The 22,559-nt window shown below is 51.7% G+C and overlaps 9 protein-coding genes across 9 annotated transcripts; 3 read left to right on the forward strand and 6 right to left on the reverse strand.

The window, feature by feature from the left end:
* Positions 1-1,149: 1,149 nt before the first annotated feature.
* On the forward strand, positions 1,150-2,519 carry PG994_009821 (uncharacterized protein; the record flags this gene model as incomplete). Its single annotated transcript, XM_066861230.1, has 5 exons — positions 1,150-1,162; positions 1,555-1,735; positions 1,814-1,882; positions 1,957-2,167; positions 2,229-2,519. 5 exons carry the CDS (start codon positions 1,150-1,152, stop codon positions 2,517-2,519), a joined length of 765 nt encoding a protein of 254 aa, XP_066713400.1.
* Positions 2,520-3,410: 891 nt separating this feature from the next.
* On the reverse strand, positions 3,411-4,076 carry PG994_009822 (UbiA prenyltransferase; the record flags this gene model as incomplete). Its single annotated transcript, XM_066861231.1, has 1 exon — positions 3,411-4,076. One exon carries the CDS (start codon positions 4,074-4,076, stop codon positions 3,411-3,413), a length of 666 nt encoding a protein of 221 aa, XP_066713401.1.
* Positions 4,077-4,560: 484 nt separating this feature from the next.
* Positions 4,561-7,969, forward strand: PG994_009823 (uncharacterized protein; the record flags this gene model as incomplete). The annotated part of the gene is made up of 6 exons (XM_066861232.1): positions 4,561-4,827; positions 4,859-4,984; positions 5,064-6,170; positions 6,212-6,436; positions 6,466-7,499; positions 7,564-7,969. 6 exons carry the CDS (start codon positions 4,561-4,563, stop codon positions 7,967-7,969), a joined length of 3,165 nt encoding a protein of 1,054 aa, XP_066713402.1.
* Positions 7,970-8,421: 452 nt separating this feature from the next.
* Positions 8,422-9,716, reverse strand: PG994_009824 (uncharacterized protein; the record flags this gene model as incomplete). The annotated part of the gene is made up of 3 exons (XM_066861233.1): positions 8,422-8,814; positions 8,893-9,299; positions 9,362-9,716. The coding sequence occupies 3 exons, from the start codon at positions 9,714-9,716 to the stop codon at positions 8,422-8,424; spliced, it is 1,155 nt and encodes a 384-aa protein (XP_066713403.1).
* Positions 9,717-10,013: 297 nt separating this feature from the next.
* PG994_009825 (uncharacterized protein) lies at positions 10,014-11,242 on the reverse strand (the record flags this gene model as incomplete). The annotated part of the gene is made up of 2 exons (XM_066861234.1): positions 10,014-10,644; positions 10,776-11,242. 2 exons carry the CDS (start codon positions 11,240-11,242, stop codon positions 10,014-10,016), a joined length of 1,098 nt encoding a protein of 365 aa, XP_066713404.1.
* Positions 11,243-11,682: 440 nt separating this feature from the next.
* On the reverse strand, positions 11,683-12,300 carry PG994_009826 (polyketide synthase; the record flags this gene model as incomplete). The annotated part of the gene is made up of 1 exon (XM_066861235.1): positions 11,683-12,300. The coding sequence occupies one exon, from the start codon at positions 12,298-12,300 to the stop codon at positions 11,683-11,685; it is 618 nt and encodes a 205-aa protein (XP_066713405.1).
* A 254-nt stretch (positions 12,301-12,554) lies between these two features.
* Positions 12,555-13,495, reverse strand: PG994_009827 (uncharacterized protein; the record flags this gene model as incomplete). The annotated part of the gene is made up of 2 exons (XM_066861236.1): positions 12,555-13,031; positions 13,085-13,495. The coding sequence occupies 2 exons, from the start codon at positions 13,493-13,495 to the stop codon at positions 12,555-12,557; spliced, it is 888 nt and encodes a 295-aa protein (XP_066713406.1).
* A 2,427-nt stretch (positions 13,496-15,922) lies between these two features.
* On the forward strand, positions 15,923-16,264 carry PG994_009828 (uncharacterized protein; the record flags this gene model as incomplete). Its single annotated transcript, XM_066861237.1, has 1 exon — positions 15,923-16,264. One exon carries the CDS (start codon positions 15,923-15,925, stop codon positions 16,262-16,264), a length of 342 nt encoding a protein of 113 aa, XP_066713407.1.
* Positions 16,265-18,876: 2,612 nt separating this feature from the next.
* PG994_009829 (uncharacterized protein) lies at positions 18,877-19,056 on the reverse strand (the record flags this gene model as incomplete). Its single annotated transcript, XM_066861238.1, has 1 exon — positions 18,877-19,056. One exon carries the CDS (start codon positions 19,054-19,056, stop codon positions 18,877-18,879), a length of 180 nt encoding a protein of 59 aa, XP_066713408.1.
* Positions 19,057-22,559: the final 3,503 nt, after the last annotated feature.

The raw sequence follows: 22,559 nt of genomic DNA on the forward strand, positions 1-22,559 counted from the left end.
CCCGAATCGCTACAAAATTATCAAGCGTAGGCTTTGAAGGATAAAGGCGCCGAGCTGTGTCAGACATTGAAGGAAGAATCGGAGCACACCCAGCAGCGGATCAACGAGACTCTGCCAGGAGCAGCAGGGGCTGCAAACCAGCAGGCGGAACCTAATACAGCAGACCCAGTCCAGGTACACAGCCCAACTCAATATGATGCGAGCCGTGATGAAGAAGGACGCCGAAATGGCTAACGAGAAAGAGAAAAAAAGAAACTCTGGAACGAAAAACGATAGACCGAAAGGGAAAAAAACGAAATGGTGCAGATGGCTCGCGCCCAGCAGGCAATAATACCAAGCTCGTTGCACCACTAACTTGTAGTAGAAAACTTCAAACTTGGATGAACCTTGACAAGCCAGAGTGCTTGCAAGTGCTTGCAGGTACTTGCAGGTACTTGCATAGAAAATGGAAGCGGACTCAAGAAGTTGCCTGAATAGGAGCGTATGAGATATGTGATAGGAGTGGTCATGCCCAGAACTAAGTGACCTCCTCTGGCGCGGCCAGATGTGATGTCGATGATGACTTGTTCGACAGCAACATCACTCCACCCGACTTCTACCAACGGTAAATCAACCCAGACGACTATGATAAGGCGTCCTCTTTGTCGTATTGGGACGATAATGGTATTTGTTCGTCGTCCATTTCCTCGAGGTCGTGAGCTCGCTGCACCTCTTCCCACAGGTCTCGGCCTGTAGTTGTGAGGATACTGGGCGATCCTGAGCGTTGGCTTGCATTCTGTTCAATCGGTGTATGGTATACCCGATAGCGGAGGGTATGGAATGGGTAAAATTGAAGAACAGGTCGTTATATTATGCTAGCGAGAAGGGTGTTGATGGACGGCACTAGGGCGGTGATAAGGGGTGACAGGCCGGGCAGTGGGGTAATTAGGCACCAAGAAGGGCGCTGGAAAGGGAGTTCCATGCTGAACATCAATGGAGCCGTGCGGCGAGTGCCGGTTAGTCGAAACAAGCCTAAGCTACTAGGAGATGACCGACAGTGGGGAAGATCCTGTTATGACGGCTCACGGATCAAGATCGACACTCGTGGCCTTGTCCTTAGCCGTCCCACATGGCGAGGGGAAATTACGACCATGGGGGCCGTGAGTTGACATGGACAGAACAGGTAGGATATGTTGAACTACACAGAACCACTAATAACGCATTTGGCAGATCAGTATCTCAAGATTGAGGAAAGAGAGAGACGGGGGGGGGTCTCCTATGCCGTCATGGCCGTCCAGCACGCACGAAGCAGAGCATAATCTCGTCGCCATTTAACCCTGACCGGGAAGAAAGAAGAATACTAGCATCTATATAATTCAACCACCGTCTGTACGAAAGCCTGACTGGTTTTTCGATTTCTTCACATCCTTCTTGGATAGTATCACCCACATTCATTTTTCTGTCACTCATTCTTGTCACTCATTATTGCATTCTGTCTTTTCGTCGTTAACAACCTAAACGACCACGCCAATCTTTCTTCTTTCTTCTCCACACTTCGATACTACTATCTCCAAGATGCGCTTCTCCGGATTCTCTACGGTCGCACTGGCTGCATTCTCCGCCATCGGCGCGGCAACCCTATTGCTATTGCTGAACAAGACAGCAGCGCCAAGCGCGGTCTCCTTGGCCTCGGTGGTGATGGCAGTGCTAGCGGTTCTGACGGTTCCGGCCTCGGCCTAAACCTTGTCCCAGAGGTGTAAGTGGCATATAGCATAATCCAACATTCCTCCCCGTTCAACGTACGACGATATACTAATCTGCGACGTCTATATAGCACGAGTAAAGTCGAAGGAATCCTTGGTGGTCTCCTCGGAGGCCTGCTTGGTGGTGGTGGCCAGAACCTGTATGTATATCCATTCCCACATCCTCGACTCCCGCTTTAAGGAGGAACCAAGCCGACTGACCCTGCCGCAATAGTGACCTGAACGCCATCCTGAACAGCAAGGAGGCCCTTACCGTTCTCACCCGGGTCGAAGGCATCGTCGGCAATGTCGTTTCTGATGGCCTCGGAGCCGTAGACTGGGCTACCGAGATCACCGACGGCCTTCTGGGCCTGAACGTCACGCTCGGCGGCGAAAATGAACTCGTCTCCGGCGTTCTCGGTGTCGCCGTCGACATTGTCGGCCAGGTCACCCCCTCTTGTCAAGGGCGTCCTTGGCGGTACCGCCAGCGTGACTGGCCTCGTTCAGGATGTCAGCGGAATCCTGGGCAACGTGGGATCTATCGTGTCGAAATTGACCGGCAGTGTTGTTGCCGGCACATCGGACGAGATCGAGGGCGTTCTGACCAAGGTCACCGGCACCGTCCAGAGTCTGTTGTCTCAGGTCCTCGGATCCGGAAACGGCGGGATCCTGGACCTTCTGAGCGGCCTCCTTGGTCAGGTCACGTCGCTCCTGTCCCTCACAGGTCTTACTGGCAAGGGCTCCGCTATCGACCTGAGCAGCCTTCTTAGCCAGGTCCTCAAGTTCCTCCAGAGCTAAACAGTGCCATGTGTTTTTATATTCGGCTTAAGTTAAAAATATATTTTCGGCTCGATTTTATGAGGCAGCACGGGGCGATCAGCGATCATGGATCTGTCTAGAAACGTATTGGTTATAGAGAGCATGGATGTTCGTCTTATTTTATTGTATATACTTCATGATAGCGTTTCCAGGTTAAGAAGGTCAATCCTACTAATCTTGATCTTGTTTTAAACCACTTTTCCCGTGCCCTTTATGACGATGTCTCAACATCTTGAGAAAACGGCTATACACGTCTGTGGATTGCAATACCTGATGAGTCTTATTGTCCCCACTGATTAGTAGTTTGTCCGACCTCCTGGGCTCTACGAGGTATACTTTGAGTATGTTATGAGATTAGATGGCAAGTTAGAAGTGATACAAGTCGGGTTGAGCTGATACCCGCTAAATAATTTGGAAGCCCATCTGGATATATCCCTGCCTGCGCTACTTATCTTATGTTTCGAGTATCACGGGCAGCATATGTCATGAAATTCTGACCACCCTGGAACATCATGCTGACACCACTTAGGCGCGAACCTCCCTCCCAGCATCTCCACTGCCCGAGATGCCACGGCCACTTGTGTAATATGGTCGCAGTCGGCTCTACTCCGCCCGCATATCTCGATTGCCCCTTTTCAAACTCCCATAACTCGGGTGACATACTCCATGCCGAAGCCCGTGACGAGGTTGGCGATGGCGAAAGCGTACATCCAGCCCGACGAGCCGGCCCAGCTGGGAGGAGGTTCCAGCGCGTCATAGCGACCATCGTCGCGAGCGACGCCGCCAGCCCCGCCACCGCGAAGGCGTAGTAGTACCCGCCCATGCCGACAGCGACGCCGAGCACGACCAGCAGCGCGGCGATGCCCGCCGTCAGCGCGGCGAAGAGGCCCTCGATGTTGTGGCGGTAGCGCACCGCCATCCCTTGACACCCGACTTGAGGTCGTCGGCCGTGTCGGCCCCGCGCGTAGATGGTGTCGTAGAAGACGACGAGCAGCACGATGGTGGCCGACAGGCACAGCGTCGGGCCCGCGAAGGCGGAGACAGCGCGGGCAGGCCGACCGAGTACGCGGACAGCGTGATGGTGGAGCCCAGCGTGCAGCCCAGGATCACCTGCGCGAAGTCGGTGAAGCGCTTGCCGAACGGGTAGATCATGGCCAGCGCCACTGACACGAGCGCGGCCCAGGTGCACTCGGGCGCCAGATAGAGGCGGACCGGCGCGAGCGCGGCGAGGACGAGGAACAGGTAGTAGACGTGCCCGCTCGCGGTCGAGATGGCGCCGCGCGCGATCGGCCGGTTCCGGCACCGGGCCGTCTTGCGGTCGAAGTCCTGGTCGATGTTGTCGTTCCACGCGCAGCCCGCGCTGCGCCAGAAGAAGGTCCAGACCATCAAGATTGCGACGCGGTTACCGAGTACTTCCAGTGGCACCGGCTTGTCCAGCACCGATGAGGCGTATATGAGCCCGACCAGGTGGGGAAGGCGATCATGTAGATGCCGTGCGGCTGGTGTAGGCGGATCAGTTCGGCGTATGGAACCCATGATGAAGGCAACGTCGACAATATCCCTCTCGTTGGGGGCACATATTGAACTTCCGTTCCGACCTTGGTATCTTTGCTGGGTGCTGCCCCTGGCCGGGGCTTGCTCGGTTGGGAAGCCATGCCTGAAGTATGGTAGGTAATGCCTCGTGGTTTGGTGTGATGCTGTGTGATGCGACGGCAGCCTACCGCTAATGAGCGTCACAGATTTACAGTTACTCGACGAATAGCCGCAGTATCTTGTCTCAAGGACAGACAACGATCCTTAATACCGCCAAGTTTTCGAGTCGAACCAACAATTCGCCGATACAGGGTATGTTACATCCCGGCCCCCCATCCCCACCTCCACATTCGGGCTATTTTGGCACGCTGCCAAGAAGATTACCCAAATCCACCGAGCACAAGAGATGATGTTCCTTACGGAGCGATACGATACAGGTAGAGCTCGGCTGGTCGAACCGCAACCATACCCATAACCCACATCAGCCATGAATACGTCCGCCGTAGCACACGATAGCGAGGGAATGCCAACAACGGGGAGCGCCTCCCATGAACACACGATAAAACCCTTTGCGAGGGCCAGATTTGACCTCTCGTCTGATCAGCCAATAAGCGATGAGGATAGCAGCCGAGTCCAATCGCTCATCGAGCTGATTGATTTCAATTCTACCCACAATGCTTCGCACACGTTCTGCATCCAGGGGAAGTCGGATGGCTCTCTAAGTCCGGTCACCCATGCCGAGTTCAAGGCGGCCGTATCTCGATGTGCTGCCTGGGCTCAGGAAGTGCTTTTCGAAAACCTTGGCCGCCGATGATAACGCCACGGCGGAGAGGGCTCCTGTGGCTCTTCTCATGGAGAGCGACGTTGGACTGGTGATTCATGAGTTTGCCCTGATAAGCAATGGGGCACCTGTGAGCACTCATTTTCTTTCATCATCTGACAGCGATGAACATCGTAGCGGCCATATCTGACTTACCTTCAATCTACAAGCCGCTGGTCCTGTCTCCTCGCCTCCCTCTCGTGGCGATTGATGGACTTCTGAAAACCGTATCAGCCAGAACCATGATTGTTTCTCGGCGATTCAGCGTCGGTCTCAAATCTACGCTTGACGGTTTGGCCTCTAAGGGCGTCTTCGTGATCGTCAGCAAGCCATACGAGGAGTTCAGCCAGGCCGGAATGGACGAGGGTAATCTGCCACCCTTCCAGAAGCCACAGAAATTGGACGATACTATTCTGCTCCTGCACTCTTCCGGGTCTACAGGCCTGCCCAAGCCGATTCCACTGACACATCGCATGCTCCTGTCGGCTGTCAACTGCCACGAGTTCCACACTGAGGAGCAGGCGCAAGGCCTCAATCTGACCACGCTCCCCATGTTTCACGGGTTCGGTCTCGTGGCTCCGGGCCTGTCCATGTCGATCGGAAAGACAACCCTATTTCCAGCGAGCGACGGCATCCCGAATGCACAATCCATTCTGGAGCTCATCCGGAAAACCACCGCCAAGTCCATGATGACAGTCCCCTTTCTACTCGACGAAATCTGCAACCTCTCCGAACAAGAGGGAATCAAGGCGCTCACACACATGGACTTCGTGGGAACAGGTGGCGCCGCGCTCAGTGCCGGAGTCGGGGATAGGCTGGCGGCGGGAGGCGTTAAGCTCCTCAACTTCTACGGTGTGACCGAGACCGGCCCCCTGTCTCTCACGTTCGTCCCGTCGGACGATTACGACTGGCGCTTCTTCCGGCTGCGAAAGGATGTCGAGTTTAAGATCGCCGAGCTGGAACCCAGGGGTGGCGAACGGAGATTCCGGTTGACCGTCTTCGCTCCTGGCAAGGAGGGGTTCGAGATCGCCGACCAGCTGATCCGAAACGAGAAGCATCCGGAAACGGACTTTGCTGCCGTCGGACGCGATGACGACATCATTGTGCTCGCAACAGGCGAGAAGGCGGACCCCCTCATCCTCGAGAACATGTTGACCGATGCTGCCATGGTGAAGTCCGCCGTGGCCTTTGGCGACAACCGCTTCAGCCTCGGCGTCATTGTTGAGCCTCAACAAGAACTCAATACACCGGAGGCGGTGTCGGCCTTCCGGGGTTCGGTATGGGACATTGTCCAAGCTGCAGGGCGGAAGATGGACAGCTCAGCCGGGTCCCATCCGCGGATGCCATCGTCGTCGTACCTGTCGGCAAGAGTGTCCCGCGAACTGATAAAGGCTCCATCGCGCGCAAGGAAACGCACACACTGTTCGCCAAGGAGATTGAGCAGGTCTACCAGAAGCTGCTCCAGGCTGCCACCGATGCGACTGGGCCCCTGGACCTCGATAATCTGGAGGAATGCCTGTCAACTCTCGTCCGCCAGCATGTTGTCTTTCGAATGAAGACTCCAGATTGGAGGGAGAGAGCAGCCTGTTTGATATGGGCATTGATTCGTTGCAGATACAGCAACTGCGCAGGATCATTCTTGCGTCTGCGTCGAAAACGCCTGCTCTTGATGGGGTCGATCTGGCGAAGTTGATCCCTTCCCAGTTCATTTATCTTAACCCATCGATTCGAGACATGGCGGCGGCCATCACCCGTAAGGCTGTTTCAGAAGGACCATCCGTGGCTGACGCCGTCAAGGAGGTTAACGAGTGTGTTGAGCAATTCGGCCTTTCTCGACCAGCTGGTGCAATTGAACAGCGACAACATTGTTCTTCCAATCAGGCCATCGTCTTATTGACCGGCAGCTCTGGCAGTCTAGGCTCGCACTGCCTGGCGGAACTGGCCCGACGATCGGAGGTGAAGCGAATCATCGGCCTCATCCGAAAGGAAGGCGGCACTAACGCGCAACCCATGCCGGGCGGAGCGCCATTCGACCGCAAGATCCTCAAGTCGAAGGGTCTGGAGCTTCAGGAGACAGAATGGGCCGAGGTGGCGACCATCGAAGTCGATCCGACAGCGCACCACCTCGGTCTCAACCCACTCGCGTATGCGGGTCTGCAGATCATGGTCACGCATATCGTCCACGCCGCCTGGCCCATGAACTACCTGCTACCGCTGCGCTCATTCCATCCCCAGTTTGCCTTCCTGAGGAGCCTGCTCGAGCTTGCCACCAATGGATCTGGAGAAAACGCGACACGGTTCTTGTTTGTTTCCTCGATTGCTGCCGCGGCCCGTATTGGTCTCGCGAGTGGCGGTTCGCTCATCCCGGAAACACCGGCGTCCCCTGACAACACAGCATGTGGCATCGGGTACGCCGATGGCAAGCTGGTCTGCGAGAAGCTCATCGAGCAGGCGGCCCGGGACTACGTTGGGCAGCTGGAGGTGGCCTCGATCCGTTGCGGACAGATGACCGGCGCGAGGCTTTCGGGGGCGTGGAACGAGAAGGAGCAGATTCCCATGCTACTCAAGACTGGCCAAAGCATCGGCTGCCTCCTAGTCTTTCCGGAGTAAGTCGAAATCACACCAAATGTTTCCATTATTTTAGACAAAGACTGACTTGAAAAACTAGAGCCTATCTTGGATCCCGGTCGACGATGCGGCATCGGTGATCGCGGACTTTGCGCTCTGTCCGCATGAGATCCCAACTATTCTCCACCTCGAGAACCCTACCCGGCAGCCATGGAGTGACATGATGGGCTATCTGAGCAAGGAGCTGGGCCAGCCAGTACCAGTCACTCCCTTCGACGAGTGGCTAGAAGAGGTCGCCAACAGAGGCAGTAATGATGCGGATTATCCCGTTCAGCAACTACATCTGTTCTTCAAGAGCTACTTCCAGACCGTTGCATGCGGTCAAGTTGTTTTGGACACGCGAGTTGCTGCGAGGCTTTCGAGCCGATTAAGCAACCTAGGTCCGCTTGATGAAGCCGTGGTTCGTAAATATGTCGAGTACTGGAGGAAGATTGGGTATCTCAAGTAGATATAATCCTTCTTCACTAGCACCTGACACCCCTTTTAGATGGAAAGTAGTCACTCGGAAATTGAACACTCAGCTACCAAAACACAACTGAATGTTGGTTTCAAAGTATAATATGAAAATGCAATTATAAATATGGTTACCACAAGCAAAGATGTCTGGTGTGAGAAATCAAGCCTCGACCATTTCAACTTCTTAGACACGAGATGATACATAGCGCTTAAAGCTGAAGAAAACGTTCCAATGTGTAAGATGAAAACCCTCACACGTCCCCACCATTACTGACATCGTCCAACTCATTCAACAAGAACTCATATGCCGGTTCCATGTAGAGCTTCCAGCCCTCGCTGCCGGGGGCCAGGTCGAGGTCAAAGATGTGCTTCGCGCCCGGCACCGCCAGCAGACTCCCTCTGACACGCTGCCGCTCCATCTCCTGTGCAAATTCCACCGCTTTGTCAAACGGCGCGATCTCGTCGCGGTCGCCAAACACCACGCAGGTGGGCGTGCGGTAACTGCCGCGGCGGAGCTGGACCAGGGGGCTGAACGCGGCGGCCCGCTCGGCGTGGGTAGGGAAGTTCGTTGTCGCTACCGTCGAGAGGATGATCGTTGAATAGGAGCGACATGCCTCGGTTCTCTTTGATGAGAGCGAGGACAAGCTCGGAACGCGGATCGCCTGGCTGCACCCAGCCTGAGTTCGTGGTGTCGTTCTCGTTCTTGACCACGTGCTGTGTGGTCTGGGTTGACGACAGACGGTAGTAGTTAGCAACCTTTATAATGCAGCAGCTTTGTGGGAAACGGGTGGATTCTCGCCACATACCGGTTCTTTCGGGAGAAGATTTCGTATCTCCCTAAGTGTCGTAGTCCGGTTCTCATAATTGTGGCCCATGTTTATCGGCTCTTAGCTCAGTGTCAGCTTCCCGAAGTACCCAGTAGGGGGTTTTGGGGGGCAAATAGGATAGATGATATCCTTTCGGGTCATATTCCACCGGACAATAGAACGCCAGTATCGCTGTTGGAGCACAGAGTCCGGCTTGCTGTGCCGTCCAGGACGTTGTCATAGCGAGTGTGCCACCGGTGGACCACCCAACAACCACATATCTCGACCTGTCAATCGCGATACCTTTCGGCTCCATGATATCTGGCAGTACTTTCTGCGCCCAAATACATGCATCCCGCACGTCTCTCATGGGCCCATCTAAAACGTTGACCTGAGGACATAGCCGATAGTCCAAGCTGACAGGAAGTATTCCATTGGCCAGCAGAAGTTTGGTCTGGCGCGGTCTCACAGCCCTCCGTGAGAGCGTGAGGTGTCCACCGCCGTGTATCATCAAAGCTTGGAGACCTCAAGTATTAGCCAAATCTCCTTTCAACATGCTGCCTAGGCTTCATACGCACCTATACACATTGGGCGCGGGGGCGTTTTGGCCGGAACGTAGACATCGGCCAGAATCTCGAGCCCATCAACCTCCTTGTAGACATGCTGCTCCACACTATAGCGCGAATCGAGCATGGCCTTTGGCCTCGCCCATGTTGTCGCGGCCCCTCGGAGGCTACTAGAGCTCGCGGACCGTCCTTCCAGCATCACACGTATAGTACACTCTTCCTGCTCCCCAGCGTCGCTGCCTGACAAGGGTGTCGTGAAGCTAGTGTTGCATCCGGACTGCAACGAGCTCGAGGTGCCACTACCCGCAGGGGATACATGCCCCGATAAAGACTTGAGAGTCTCCCAGCCCAAGTCGTCCATTTCCATCTTCAGCCCCAGCTTGGCTTCAATCTCGTCAGCCAGCTCTATCGATGCTAAAGAGTCCAAACCCAAGGAGCATAGGTTGCATCAGGATCCATCTCCTCGACAACCACCCCAGTGTACGAAGATATGAGTGACTTTAGTCTTGATTCCACGGTACCTGTGCCCAAAGAACTTTCCAGGCTTGTGCTCAATGCTGTACTGAGGCTTTGCTGAATTGCAGTCAAGGGCACTCCACTGTTTTGCAACTTTTGCACATACGTCTCGGGCATAGGGCTGTCATGAGTCCATGGTATGGAAGGCTTAGGACTTGCCGTTGGGTTTGCGACCTCCAGAAGACGCTCCATTGTAGCAGCTTGAACCCTCACCGAACCGGATGTCTGTCGCCGAGAACACCACTTCCCCCTTCTCAGACAGAACAGTTACATCGCCGCTTGTGGTCTTGCTATCGAGTGCCGAGTAAGACGCATACGCAGTACAAATCTGAGGGTTACCGAAGTCTGCCGGCTCAAGTTCCATCTTACCGATACTGGAAGCAACGTAAATTTCATCGCCCCCAGTTGAGTCGAAACCGTTGCTATGGTTGACAAGCAGACCAAGGACCTGGATGAACGTGTCGAGCGTAATGGCGTCATAGAAGTCCACGACCGTGCTTTCAGATACCGGGAATGCCGTCTTTGGGACTTGAATCTGCGCCACTGCTTCACTCGACCCCAAAGTGATGTTGGCGATGCCCTGCATCAAGCCGGCGTACTCGACAACTCGCGAGAACAAGCGATAGGCCGTGGCCGACTTGAAGGTCTCCGAGTCCTTGTTCCCCCTCAGTGCCGTGATTTTGTCCATGACAAGTCGTCTATCTGGCTGGGGGTCAATGACCATCTCCGCTATGTCCACATCGCCCTCGGCGTGGGTGGAGCGGGACGAAGACTGGACACTGAAATGCCAAACCCCTGGCTTGTCAGCGAGATATACAGGGCTTAACCTCAATCCCACTGTTTGTTCCGAATCGCACCCAAGCGGTCGGCTGAAGACCGTATTCCGAAATGTTATAGTCTTACCCCTGACGCTAGTCCGAAGGAGGTCAAGGGCCATGACTGCGGCCTCCATGTAGACTGATGCAGGGCAAAGTGGCTTTCCGCGCACAGAGTGGCCCTGAACGATTCTGGCGAAGCGTTGGGCAGCCGTGTGCAGACGGAAGCAGTGTAGGTCTGGTTCGCTGGCGTCGGCACCCTCGTACGAGACCAGCTGCGGTGGCTGGCGGTGAGGTTCGGACTTGTCCGAATCTCCACCTCCCAGCACTGTGCCTTTTTATGCTCCTCCACGGCGTGGTCAACATGTTCCAGCCAGTGCTTCGGGCGATCAAAGCTATATGGTGGGAGCCATACAGAATGCAAATCGCTCTCCGCCGATGTCAAGAATCGCCAGCTCGTAGCGGCGACGCCTTCGCGCCATAGCTCTGCAGCTGCTGCTTCGGGTGTGGCCACGGATTGGAAAGTGTGAAGCTCTGGGCTCGCCACGGCTCTCCTGGTCATGGAAGCTACAGGCGTGCCGAGACCAGCTTCTAGCCAGACGCAGGGCCCGACCTGCACCTCTAAACGGCGGACTGCGTCCACGAAATATACGGGGTTTCTAGCATGGTTTGTTAGATACCCCAAGTTCTTCTCATGTCCGAACACGACTGGGATCCTGGTACTTGTCTCTCGGGTGGATGGCCGGCTCTCGAAATGTAATTGAGTCTTCAACCTGGGACAGCCCTTCCAGGAGCGGGTCCGTCAGGCGGGAGTGGAAGCCGTGAGTGACATCGACATGGTGAAAACGAGTGCCTTTATACCGGGTATCCGACCCTAGCGTTTTCAATGTCACTTGTATGTCCGCTACGGAGCCAACTACGACATGGCTTGTGGGACTGTTGTAGCATGCGATTTCGATTCCATCGCCAGTGGGAGATGCAGCCTTGACCGTCTCCATGATATCATTGACCGTTTCGAGGTTTGCGTGGATCGCCACCATCCCGCCCCTCTCGGCGCCAAACTTGTTCTTGATGAGCTCCGCCCGTCTGTAGACAAATCGCAACATATCCTCTAGGGGAAAGCACCCCAGACACGGCCAGCGCCGCTAGCTCGCCTGAGCTGTGCCCGAAAACTCCCACTACGTCCAGCCCGCCTTCGATCCAGCAACGGGCGCAGGCATACTGTACCGCGACGAGGCCGCATTGTAGCACACTGATGTCCGAAATGGGCTCGGGCTGATGTAGGGCTGACATAATGTCTGGGCATCCCATGTCCAGTAGTATGCGGTTGCATGATGTGAGATGGTACGAGAAACGGGGATTATCTCGTAAGGTCGAAGGGTTGAGACCGATCTTGGTGCCACTCTGGCCAGAGAATGCCAAGATAACCTTCTTCTTGACCTTGGGACGTGGGGCGATGTGCTGCTGTACGCTGAGGCCGCGAAGTTGGCCGACGAGGCCAGCCAAATCTTCTGCCACTGTGGACCAGCGGAAGCGGTGGTGTTTCCGCCGCTGGCTAAGCGTGAACGCCACGTCACCCAGGTCAAGTTTAGGTGTTGGTCTCGAAAGGTAATCGGCCATGTCTGCGGCTTGCCTCAATAAGCTCTCTGGTGTGGTCGCGCTGAGGAGTATCGGATACCTAAGACGTTGGCACAGATGCTCTAGACACGCTGGTCGGCCCACTGTCGTCTCCCCCTCGCCACTGAGCGCATAATAGTGCCGAGTTGCTCCCAGAGGCACCATAGCTGCTGACGCACGCCACCCGCCGTCTTCGGGTACTCCACGGGGCCAGCTCCGTAGGTATGACGATCTTGTCGGACTCGAGGGGCGGGATGTTATGATTGAGCTGTTTGAAACCTCCGAGCGGGAGGGATGCCCCCATGGCGCAGCATGGCGAGAACTTTCAACAGACCTGCCGCACCGGCCGCCGTCTCACTGTGCCCAATATTAAGCTTAAGCGAGCCAATGTAGACAGGATCGGTCCGTTGAGGGCCACCGAAAACCTCGCGAATGCTGGCCATTTCGATGGGGTCGCCCACGCGCGTTCCCGTCCCGTGGGCTTCCATGTAGGAGACGTCGTCTGGCGCCAAGCCCGACCTCTCCAGCAGAGTTCTGTATAGCGCTCTCTGGCAGGTTCCGTCGGGGACCGTGATACCCGGCGCATGGAAGCCGCCCTGGTTCGTGGCAACGGCAGGGATCACGCCCATGATATCGTCGCGATCGACGATGGCCTGGTGGAGGGACTTGAGCACCACGAGGCACACGCCGTCCGCGCGGCAGTACCCGTCCGCGGCGTCGTCGAAGGGCTTGCACTGCCCCGTCGGGCTGAGGAAGCCGGCTTGGCGAGGTCGAAGTAGTTGTGCACGCCTGTGATGACGTTGACGCCGCCCGCGAGGGCCATCGTGCACTCGCCGGCCTGCAGGGCGCGGCAGGCGCGGTGGACCGCCACGAGCGACGCCGAGCACGCCGTGTCGATCACCTCGGACGGCCCCGTCCAGCCGAAGTGGTAGCTGATCTTGCCCGCGAGGAAGGCACGGATGGTGGCTGTGGCCGTGAAGGCCGAGGGCGGGTACGCGCTCGTGTTCTCGAGGTACTCCGTGTAGCTCGCACCAACGAAGCAGCCGACGGGGTCCCCGCGCGCGCGCTCGTGGTCGCGCAGGTAGCCGCTCGAGTCCATGGCCTGGAAGGCCGTCTCCAGGAGCAACGCTGCTGGGGTCCATGTAGGTGGCCTCGCGCGGGCTGATGCCGAAGAAAGCGTGGTCGAAGGCATCGGCATCGTCGATGAAGTTGCCGTAGAACTCACGCTGCGCTATCCATGCCGGGTCTTGGATCGCACGATACGCTTGTTTCGGATCACACCTCTCGGGCCGGAGCTTCTCTCATCTGCTTTGCCCCTGTGAGATGATCTCCCAGAGGTCCTCGAGATTGTTGGCTCCAGGCAGCCGGCAACCAGCACCAACAATAGCAATTGCGTCGTCTGGAAAATCATGTTGGGCTCCTGGTTCTGGCGCGCCAGCTAGCTGAGAATCGGAAGCCATTTTTGGCGATCTGGTCGGTGCCATCATGCTAGGCTGATGGTCTCCTGTCACATTCACGCATTGCAACCATGGTACATGGTTCACAAGAAAGCATGGCTGTCTCTGATTACTAAACAATCGGCCGACTCGTCCGATTTGTGGGGGTCCCGATAAATTCGCCGAAAAACATTACGGATTCGGGCAATTAATCAAGACATCGGCCCACCCTTGTCTCCTCCGTGTCAGGGGCTAGATACTCCATAAATGCCGACAAAGGCTACTAATTAGCCGATACGTCACAAAATAGCCAAAGTGAGCTGTCCGGAAGCGCTCTTAGACTCGAACGAAGATTGGCTATAATACAAGTGAGGTAGATTTAATATCATTTTCTCTCAAATTCTCTCGTACACTCGCCAGTTTGGGGCTTCAGACAGCTGGCCCTTGCTGAGCTGGTCCATCCTCTCGTCCTTAGTCTCGTAGACAACCTGAAAAACACTAGTGACGCTCGCCGAGTAGACATTGTGAATATTAATTTATTTTTGGGGGTTTCCCTAGCCAAAAACATTAGCCCGTAGCATGTCGCACAGCACGCCATCCAGGCAGTCTCAGGATGAAGTGCTAGGCAGGTCATAAAGCCGGAGACTCCCCATACAACACTGGGCACTGTCCTGCAGACGGCCTGCTGATTTTTTGCCTAGTACGCCGATATTTTCTCTGCTTTGTGTTGAATCCTGCAGGTCAAGATATAAGCTGAAATAGCCGCATATTTTCAAGCCTGAGGTGCTTGGTGGATTCATCTGGGTATCAGTTCAGAGATAAGAAAATGGCACATAATGCAACTACCAGAAGCCCTCTTTACCTTTGGTAGACCCAAGGTTAGCGACACTTTAAATGCAAGCCTTGAAAAATTCAAATTCATAAACATTTATATATTTCGTCTAAGTTTTCTCCACATGGAGGTTGGTATGATCCCCTTCTTCCTATAGATGGTGCTCTTCATATTCGATATTTCTGACCACACGCATCATTTTCTACCGCCACAATGGATGCAATACTCGATCTCTCAGACGAGTTGCTCTTGGCGATAATCGAGTGGCTTTCATTTGAGTCTTACTTCTGTTTGGTTAGAACCTGCCATACGTTCAGGAGACTGAGCTATGATACCGCTTGCTGCCGACGATTCGATTCCATGTGCAGGCCGGTTTTCTTTCCCGTCGACCAAACTGTCCATCGCCCATTCTTTATAGATACGAGGCATCTCAACCGACCTTTGAGGGATGCATTCAAGACGTCCAGTGGACCTTTTCAACCAACCGATTGAGTACATCCCACCATGGCCTCCCCCAGGCCGCATGAAGGCGGACTACGGCAGGGAACCGCTTTGGGGTGCCACTTGGGGTGTCTTTTGGGGTGCCAACTCAAACGTAGCGGGGCAGGACATGGCGCTGCATAGTCTGTGCTTGAATATACGTTCCTGGGAGAACCGGCATATATCGGACATTGCCGGGCTTTTGTTAAAGGACAGTTTGTGTTCTACGTGTTGGAGCCTCCGGGTACATCGGTATTTGCAGACCGTCTACGGATGCTCATGCGCCCGATATATTGCGAGTGCTGCAGCCTATATCACCCACGTGTTCTCTTTCCCAATCGATAGGTAGAACAATGAATGGAGCCAGGATTGCACTGGAAGGTCGGGTGCCTTGAGCATATGCGCGCACAAGATCCTACACTGGAAGGGCTACCAGAAGTTCTCTTCGTGTGGCAAGTATTGTTGTACTCGATGTACTGCTACCTTCGAGGCATCATCCAGCTCCAGCTCTATTCGGGAGAGATCAAACTGCCCCCAAAAGGTTTGTCAGAACTACCCGGTGGAAAAAAGCTCGCTCGACATTGTGCGGCCATCGCTTGGCCATTGCGGCGGCATTAGTACCTGTCCACACATCGACATCAACGATCCCTCCCTCGTCACCTACCTGCTGCATACCTTACAGAACTACGATATTGTGCCAAATGCTGAGGGTCCCATTGGTAGATTTTTGGGGCAAGCAATGGGAATGTACTGTTTGCAAAGCTGCCTTTTCAGTACTGTATTCGAAAACCAGGGTCTGCGGTTTTCAATCTGAATCGGGAATGAGATTAGTCGTGTCCAGGTCCATTGCCCCGGTCGATTCGCCCACAGATTCACGATGGCTGGCCCAGCTCGAACCGACCTTGACATCTCGCTTGCCTTTTGCCCGCGGAGTACTTTGGTGCGACAATGCTGGCTGTGGAACTTCAAGAGGGCACCGAAAAGAAGCCCTTTTGGTTCGTATGCTCGAGCATGCATTCAAGCCAGTATTCAAGCCGACAGCCTCCTCTGGAGTCCAAGCAAGAGTCAAGAGCTTGTGGCTTCGATTTTTTTTCTTGTGGTTTTGGACAGATCCAATGGTATCAGTCGATGCCAACTCGAACCATCCGTGGACGCATCCGAGGACCCGTCCATGGAGACTGCCGTGTTCGAGGCACTACTTGACCAGTCGCGCGATTGAACAAACAATTCTACCACGACCGACGAGTGGCAACGAGACCGATGGTAAGAAAAGAATACGGAGGAAGATGTTCGCTGCTATAGAACATGCAGTCCTGCTTCAAGACTATATGTGGCCGCATTCACACAACTACTTGGTGGTTGTGCAAAATCTGGATAGGTACGAAGCCTATCTGATGGGTCAACCTCGAAAGCAACAAACTGGACCCTCGAGAACTCTTATCGAGCGGGCTTCAACCCAATTGTAGGGTAATAGCGAACCAACGTTGACTTTGCTAAACACTTGCAAATGTTACCAACTATGTAGTCCGTGTATAGGTGTACTATTGTTGGTTTTCCCAGCAATGGCAACTGAAACCTCCCATAGCCACCTGTTATTTCACCAATTGATCGTCCTATTGCCACCCAATTGTTCCGTTACGGCTGTCTATCTGCATTACTATTATAAAAATGGTCACGGGTGATATATTTCTTCGTATAAAAAGTATATTGTATTGTTAAGTAAGTCTCATTAACATCTTCCGTAAAAACGGGAGTCTATATGCCTACTTATTCATCAGCTCCACTATTCCGCTCGTAACTACTTGCATGCACGTTGCTCAGAGGACACTCCATTATCCATAAGGGGGACAAAAATAGATGACAGCTTAAGAAGCACCGGCAAGCAATTCTGCCCGAGCTAAACAGTAGGAAAATAAAATCAGCTAGGGATGGTAACATATGCAAGGTAGAAACCATAAAACGTACGTCAGCGCGGTCCCCGTAAGCTCGAATGTGATACTTCAGCGCAAAAGGAGGACAGGTCGAAGTTAAAACATATCATGGCTTACTCTTCGGCAAAATAGGTTCGGAAACCATCCCGGGCCTGTCACAAACAACAGTCAAAAAGATTCATAAGCTAAATCGGACAGGAGGTCCTCGTCATGGTAGGCGAACCGAGGCTCATAGTTCTGGCAATTAGCACTATAGTTGTGCTTGGCACCACAAGGATCCCAAGACGACTGCCTGTGGTGCGAGTCCCCAACTTTGCGCTTGCACTGACGGCAGTGGTAGTAGTCGATGATGACTTGACACATGGTCGTGGTGGCTGGATGGTAGAAGTTATTATTAGATAGGTGATGAATGTTGATGATGATGATGGAGGGAGGTAGGTTGGTGAAGAACCGAAGATTGACGAATGAAGTTGAGGTTTTGTTCGTACGGTGGAACTGATGAGGGAGGAAATCCAAAAGTGCTGTAGGAAGGGCTATTTCCTAGGCTTATATACTAATATCCCTTCCTTGATCAATGGAGTTGTTCCAAAACCATCTCCCTGTTGCTGTGTCTGTTTCAGTAACCTTAGCAGTGCGCCTTAGAACAGTCTGTTTGTTCTCCTTTCTGTTACTAGCCGTTGTTTCCTAGTGGAAATAGAAGAAACAAGCATAGAGATACTCGAGGAACTTGCAAAATACATATGATACGTAAAGGCATTGTTGTCTAGCAAGGGTGGCTTGAGCAGTTCTCAAGGGGCAGAAGACATGAACTTCCCTGTCTTTCTTTCTTCTTGACGCCGTTGCTTCCTTGCTAAGGGTCCTTTGCCGCATTTCATTTTTTGGAATGAGGTGTTAGCTCACTTACGAAGCCTATCGATCTATCAGACGTTCCCCGGACTAGCAGTAGTCGTCTCGCAGTAATCAGCCCTGTTCTGTCGCAAAGTTCTACCCATACTCGTTCGCTATAAGAAGACAAAAAGAAATGGGCCAAAGTATGCCCCTAGAGCGCGCTAGTAAGAAACTCCATTCAAAGTCTCGTCCAAGCCCTCCACAAATCATCATTACTATTCTTGTCTATCCCATTGAAGCTGCTGGGAACCGCCTTCTCTACTTCTATGAAAAGACATACGTCAGGAATATGATGTAATCTACAACTGATCCCACCGCCGATCCCCAGTCACCCACATTCCTTTGATCACCCACCAGCAAGTTGTATGCGCCGAGCACAAAGAATATAGCCAATCGAGCTAGTTAGTTTCAATACCGGTGCTTCAGCATCTATCCCTATTACGCCTATACCATTTAGTTTCTAACTGTGCCTTATACTTTCGCTTCGTCGACACCAGGAAATTCCACCCCAAATGCTAATGTAAATAGCACGGGAAACCAGGTGAAGAATACCAATATCTGACCAAATCCAATTTCCGTCTCAGACGTGTGGCCCTGTCCGTCCTCGATGGCCTTTGTTCTAATGAACATCAACATGGTCCACTCCACCAGTGCCAACAGGAGACAAACGACACGGAAACCCAGCCCCACCTGCTTTATGCGTACGCAATGCTGTGTGATACACATTGATAGTATCCCTAAGAATGGCAGGACCGTGGTCAAGCACGCGACTGCTAACGTGTATTGACCTGCCTGCGCATACAAGAAGCCGCTCACCTTGATATTGAATGAGCCCCCAAAAACGAAGCGGACGGGCGACTTGCGGCCTTGCTCGCCGACTAGCCAGATGACACATACCACCACGGCGCATAAGAGGCACACCAGTGCCGTCAATACCCTAGGTAACACTAGGAGCCTTCGGCGGTGGCGACGACCCGAGACTTGGTGGCTCAGCCCTCTCTGCTGCTGCCGTTCATAGTGGGAGGCTGTGAGAGACCATGATCGGCAATACGGCAAAGGCAGGAGCTAAGGCCAGCAGCCGATATTCGTAGATGTTGGGTAAGCGGAAGTCGCTGCGGAAAGAGCTGGGCGCGGTGCTCTTATTGGCGAAGGTGACGACCGAAGCAATTGCGATGGAAAGGGCCATGATCATGGTGGTCGTGTTGAAGGCCGAGAAAGACTTCTAGGCGAGCAGCCGGGGTGAGGAACGCTTCTTACGCCCGGTCCTGCAACATCCGGATTGCCGATTGATGTCAGGTCTGCTTGAACCAAGTCGTGGCACGCTGATCGAGGGCCGTGGATGACGTTATTATAGGGCTGGGCGCGAGTAACCCCTGTCTTGTTTCCTCTGTCCCTTGCAACGGCTATAGCCGTCGCGTTTTGCAAAAGGCTACCCGACTCCCGGGCTGGTGTCCCTCGTACCACCACAGTTCTATCTCGCAATCCGCTGGCATTCTTCTGCCCCTCTCAACGGCCGGACGGTAGCCCTCGCGGATGTACCCGAGAACATGCTGGCGATCAGCCCTGCAAAAGTCAAGCTTTTTGTCAATATTGACGGCCTGCAGAATGAAGTTGAGGTCACCGCAGTTCTGCGTCGCGTCGAAAGATCCTTTCGTTAGCTGTTTGACCCAGTCGCTCTTGAAGTGGCAGGCAGGAGCATCGTGTTGGGCGTTTTGGCTGGAACAGAGAGGAAAGGAGTAGGATGATGTAGAACGTGCAAACTCTGAGGGCGCAAACCCCCATGATGTGGTGTTTGACTTCCGCCAGCTAGTCAAGCAACTATTGCCGAGTAGAACTTTTAGTGATGGAAGACACAAAAGGAAAGTTCCATGGGGCTACTGAAACACAGCATATGATTTTCCGCCTGGTGCAGAATGGGCTTCGCCTCTCGATCATTGCTTTTTCAGCTTACATGCCGTGCCCATGGGGGCGGCCATAAATGCTGACAACCCAATTATTGCGTAAACGCAAATTTAATCTTCGCTTTCTAGGCAAGCTGGTCAGGGGCAGTTACAGAATAAAGCAGATTCCGCCTTATGCCGAGCGAGAAAAGCTCTGGTTGATATACAGGTTCGACAAACTTGAAGCAGACCGTGTGCAAGTCCGTGATAGAGACCCATACTTCCACCCACATACCCGTATTAGGTTACACGTTAAAAAGAGAAAGCGCTGTTCCGGGGCCCAAATTTAGCAAGCGTGGGATTCCATTTTATGATGGCATAACAGCGAGGTAGTAAATGGATAGTGGTTGCTCCCGTGTACTGAGTATATAGCCCTATTTCATGAGGCCTGAGCTAATTGGATAGGCGTAGCCGCTCAACTCGTGCCCCACTTGCCTTGTTAGCAAGTTCGAATAATCCCCTTCCTGTTACTTGCTTTCCCTTAATCGGATTATAAGAACGAGCTGGAAGTACGTATTACAGGCTACTAAGCGTAAACTAGTCACTCACTAATAAACTATTACGTCTAAAGATAACGCCAACTCGTTCTCGACCCGTTTTATAAAGCCCCTACTAAGGTTTTATAAATAAGTTTATCCACCGAAAACAGCAAAATCGAGTTTCGAAAGGCCCGAAGTCCTTAACGGCGACGCAGCATACAATACTTCGGAAATAACTATAAGAAGTCCGTTTTCTAAAGCCGGCATAGGCCGATAAAACTAAGATTAATATAGCAAGAATTTTACGTAAATAGAAAATATAAGACTTATTTTTTTTCTTAATTGGCCATATATCCTTAATTAATAAATATAGCTTCTATTATGATATCGTAAACGGGCTATAGAAAGCCGTTCTTAAATAAGCTAACCGAGCAGCCGTAATAGACTTTCTATTATATATATATGAGACTTACCGAATTAAGTTATAAGGTATATTTTAAAAATATTATTATTAATATAAGTAGCTCTATATAAGTATTAATAGCCGCTATATTAATACGAATAATAATAAGGAAATTCTTAAGGTATATAAGTTATAAATAAGCGATTCTAGCTATTAATAATTTCATAGTAATATAACGCTACCCTAGTACCTCTTTTTAAGCTCCGTCCTCTAAATATTAATAATAAACTAGTCGTGAATTCTAACGGTGTTTCGCTTTTTTAATTTTTAATATCGCTTATAACGACGGTATTTTCGTAAATAAGTATTAACGTATCAATCTCTTTAGTATATACCAAGCTTTAACATATATAGGAGCACGACTTGGTGAGCTCGTGGATAACGAGATACCCAAACCATCGGATAGATCTTGGGAAGATTTATTTGCCTCTAAATACTTAACCAGCTCGAATAAGGACAATAACCATACACTATACGAGTTTTAACTGCTCGATAATATCTTGGCCCGCGAAACTCCTAATCGTGGTCGCCCGAAAGCATTATGCTATGAAGATATTCGACTTGTAGTAGTACGCCACCTAAAGACCGGCCAGACATGTTTTCCATAGCTATAAAATTTATACACCACAAGGGAATAGATAACAACCCGAAGCCGTGAGTATTAATTATACCGATAATATCGGAATTATTACTAATATTTTATTTAATACCATCTTCTAGTTTACTATAACGCGCAGATTAATATTTAATTTTATTAATATAATTATTTACTTAGCCCTTTACAACAACGCCTTTAATACCCCAAGCTTAACAACTATTCGGCGGGTCTTCCAAATTAAGAACGTGGGCCCGGTTAAGTGCACAGCCCTTCGATAGAAGAAAGAGTGGCTAAAGCGGCCGGTTTTCCGTGTAGGAGATGACGTTGTTCGGTATTATAAGCTTCGCGATAACTTAAAACGACAAAGTCTTAATATAGGGAATAAAAAACTTATTATACTAAAGGCCTTCCGAAGAGGCAATACCAACGTTATAAATAATAAGTCCCAGTTTAATATTTATTTATTATTTATACTAAAATTAGTTAAGAAAAGCCCCTAACGTTATACGGGATTAGGCGCTACGCTATAATCTTAAATAAGCTACGTTTAATAATACGTATATTAATAAGAATATCGAATTTAATATATAGAACGCTTTTTTAAACGAGCTAATAAAAGACGCTCTAATCAACCTATTTACTTATATCGGGATAACGCGTAACCTACGGGCTCGAAGAAAATAGTCCCTAAGCAAGTTTAGGAGTCCTTACCGCCGGATCCCGAGATTAAAGTACTAAAGCAACGACGAGATATTCTTAAAGATGGCCGGTATCGATATAAAGGATAAAAAAATAAGGAGGGAAATCCGAGTTCTATTAAAGAGCATTAAAACAAAACAAACGTAACGCGTAAGTAATATCGAGGAGCAGTACCGGCAATACTTCTTTTATAACAAGCCCATATAGGATATCGAAAAATAGGCCGTAAATAAGGAAGAATTAGTAGAACTAGATAAAGCCTAGCAGTTAGAGATCGACCTTTAAATCCCCGAACGCGCAGAGTTAGCTAATACGTTCCTTTTTTAACCGGAAGTGCCTACCTTTAAGGATATATTAAAGCTATATATTCACGCTATCGATATTATATTCCGACTTTGTTAAAAGCGGGAAACGCTTAGATATATTCGTATATATAAACAAGTATAAGTTTAATCGCATATAATCGATATAACCCCTCTCGATCGTTATATTTTCTTATTACTTATACTTAAAACA

This window comes from Apiospora phragmitis, assembly GCF_038363925.1.
Source record: "Apiospora phragmitis strain CBS 135458 chromosome Unknown utg000009l:1.0-1189150.0:1.0-1190623.0, whole genome shotgun sequence".
In the NCBI taxonomy this organism is placed as follows: domain Eukaryota; kingdom Fungi; phylum Ascomycota; class Sordariomycetes; order Amphisphaeriales; family Apiosporaceae; genus Apiospora; species Apiospora phragmitis.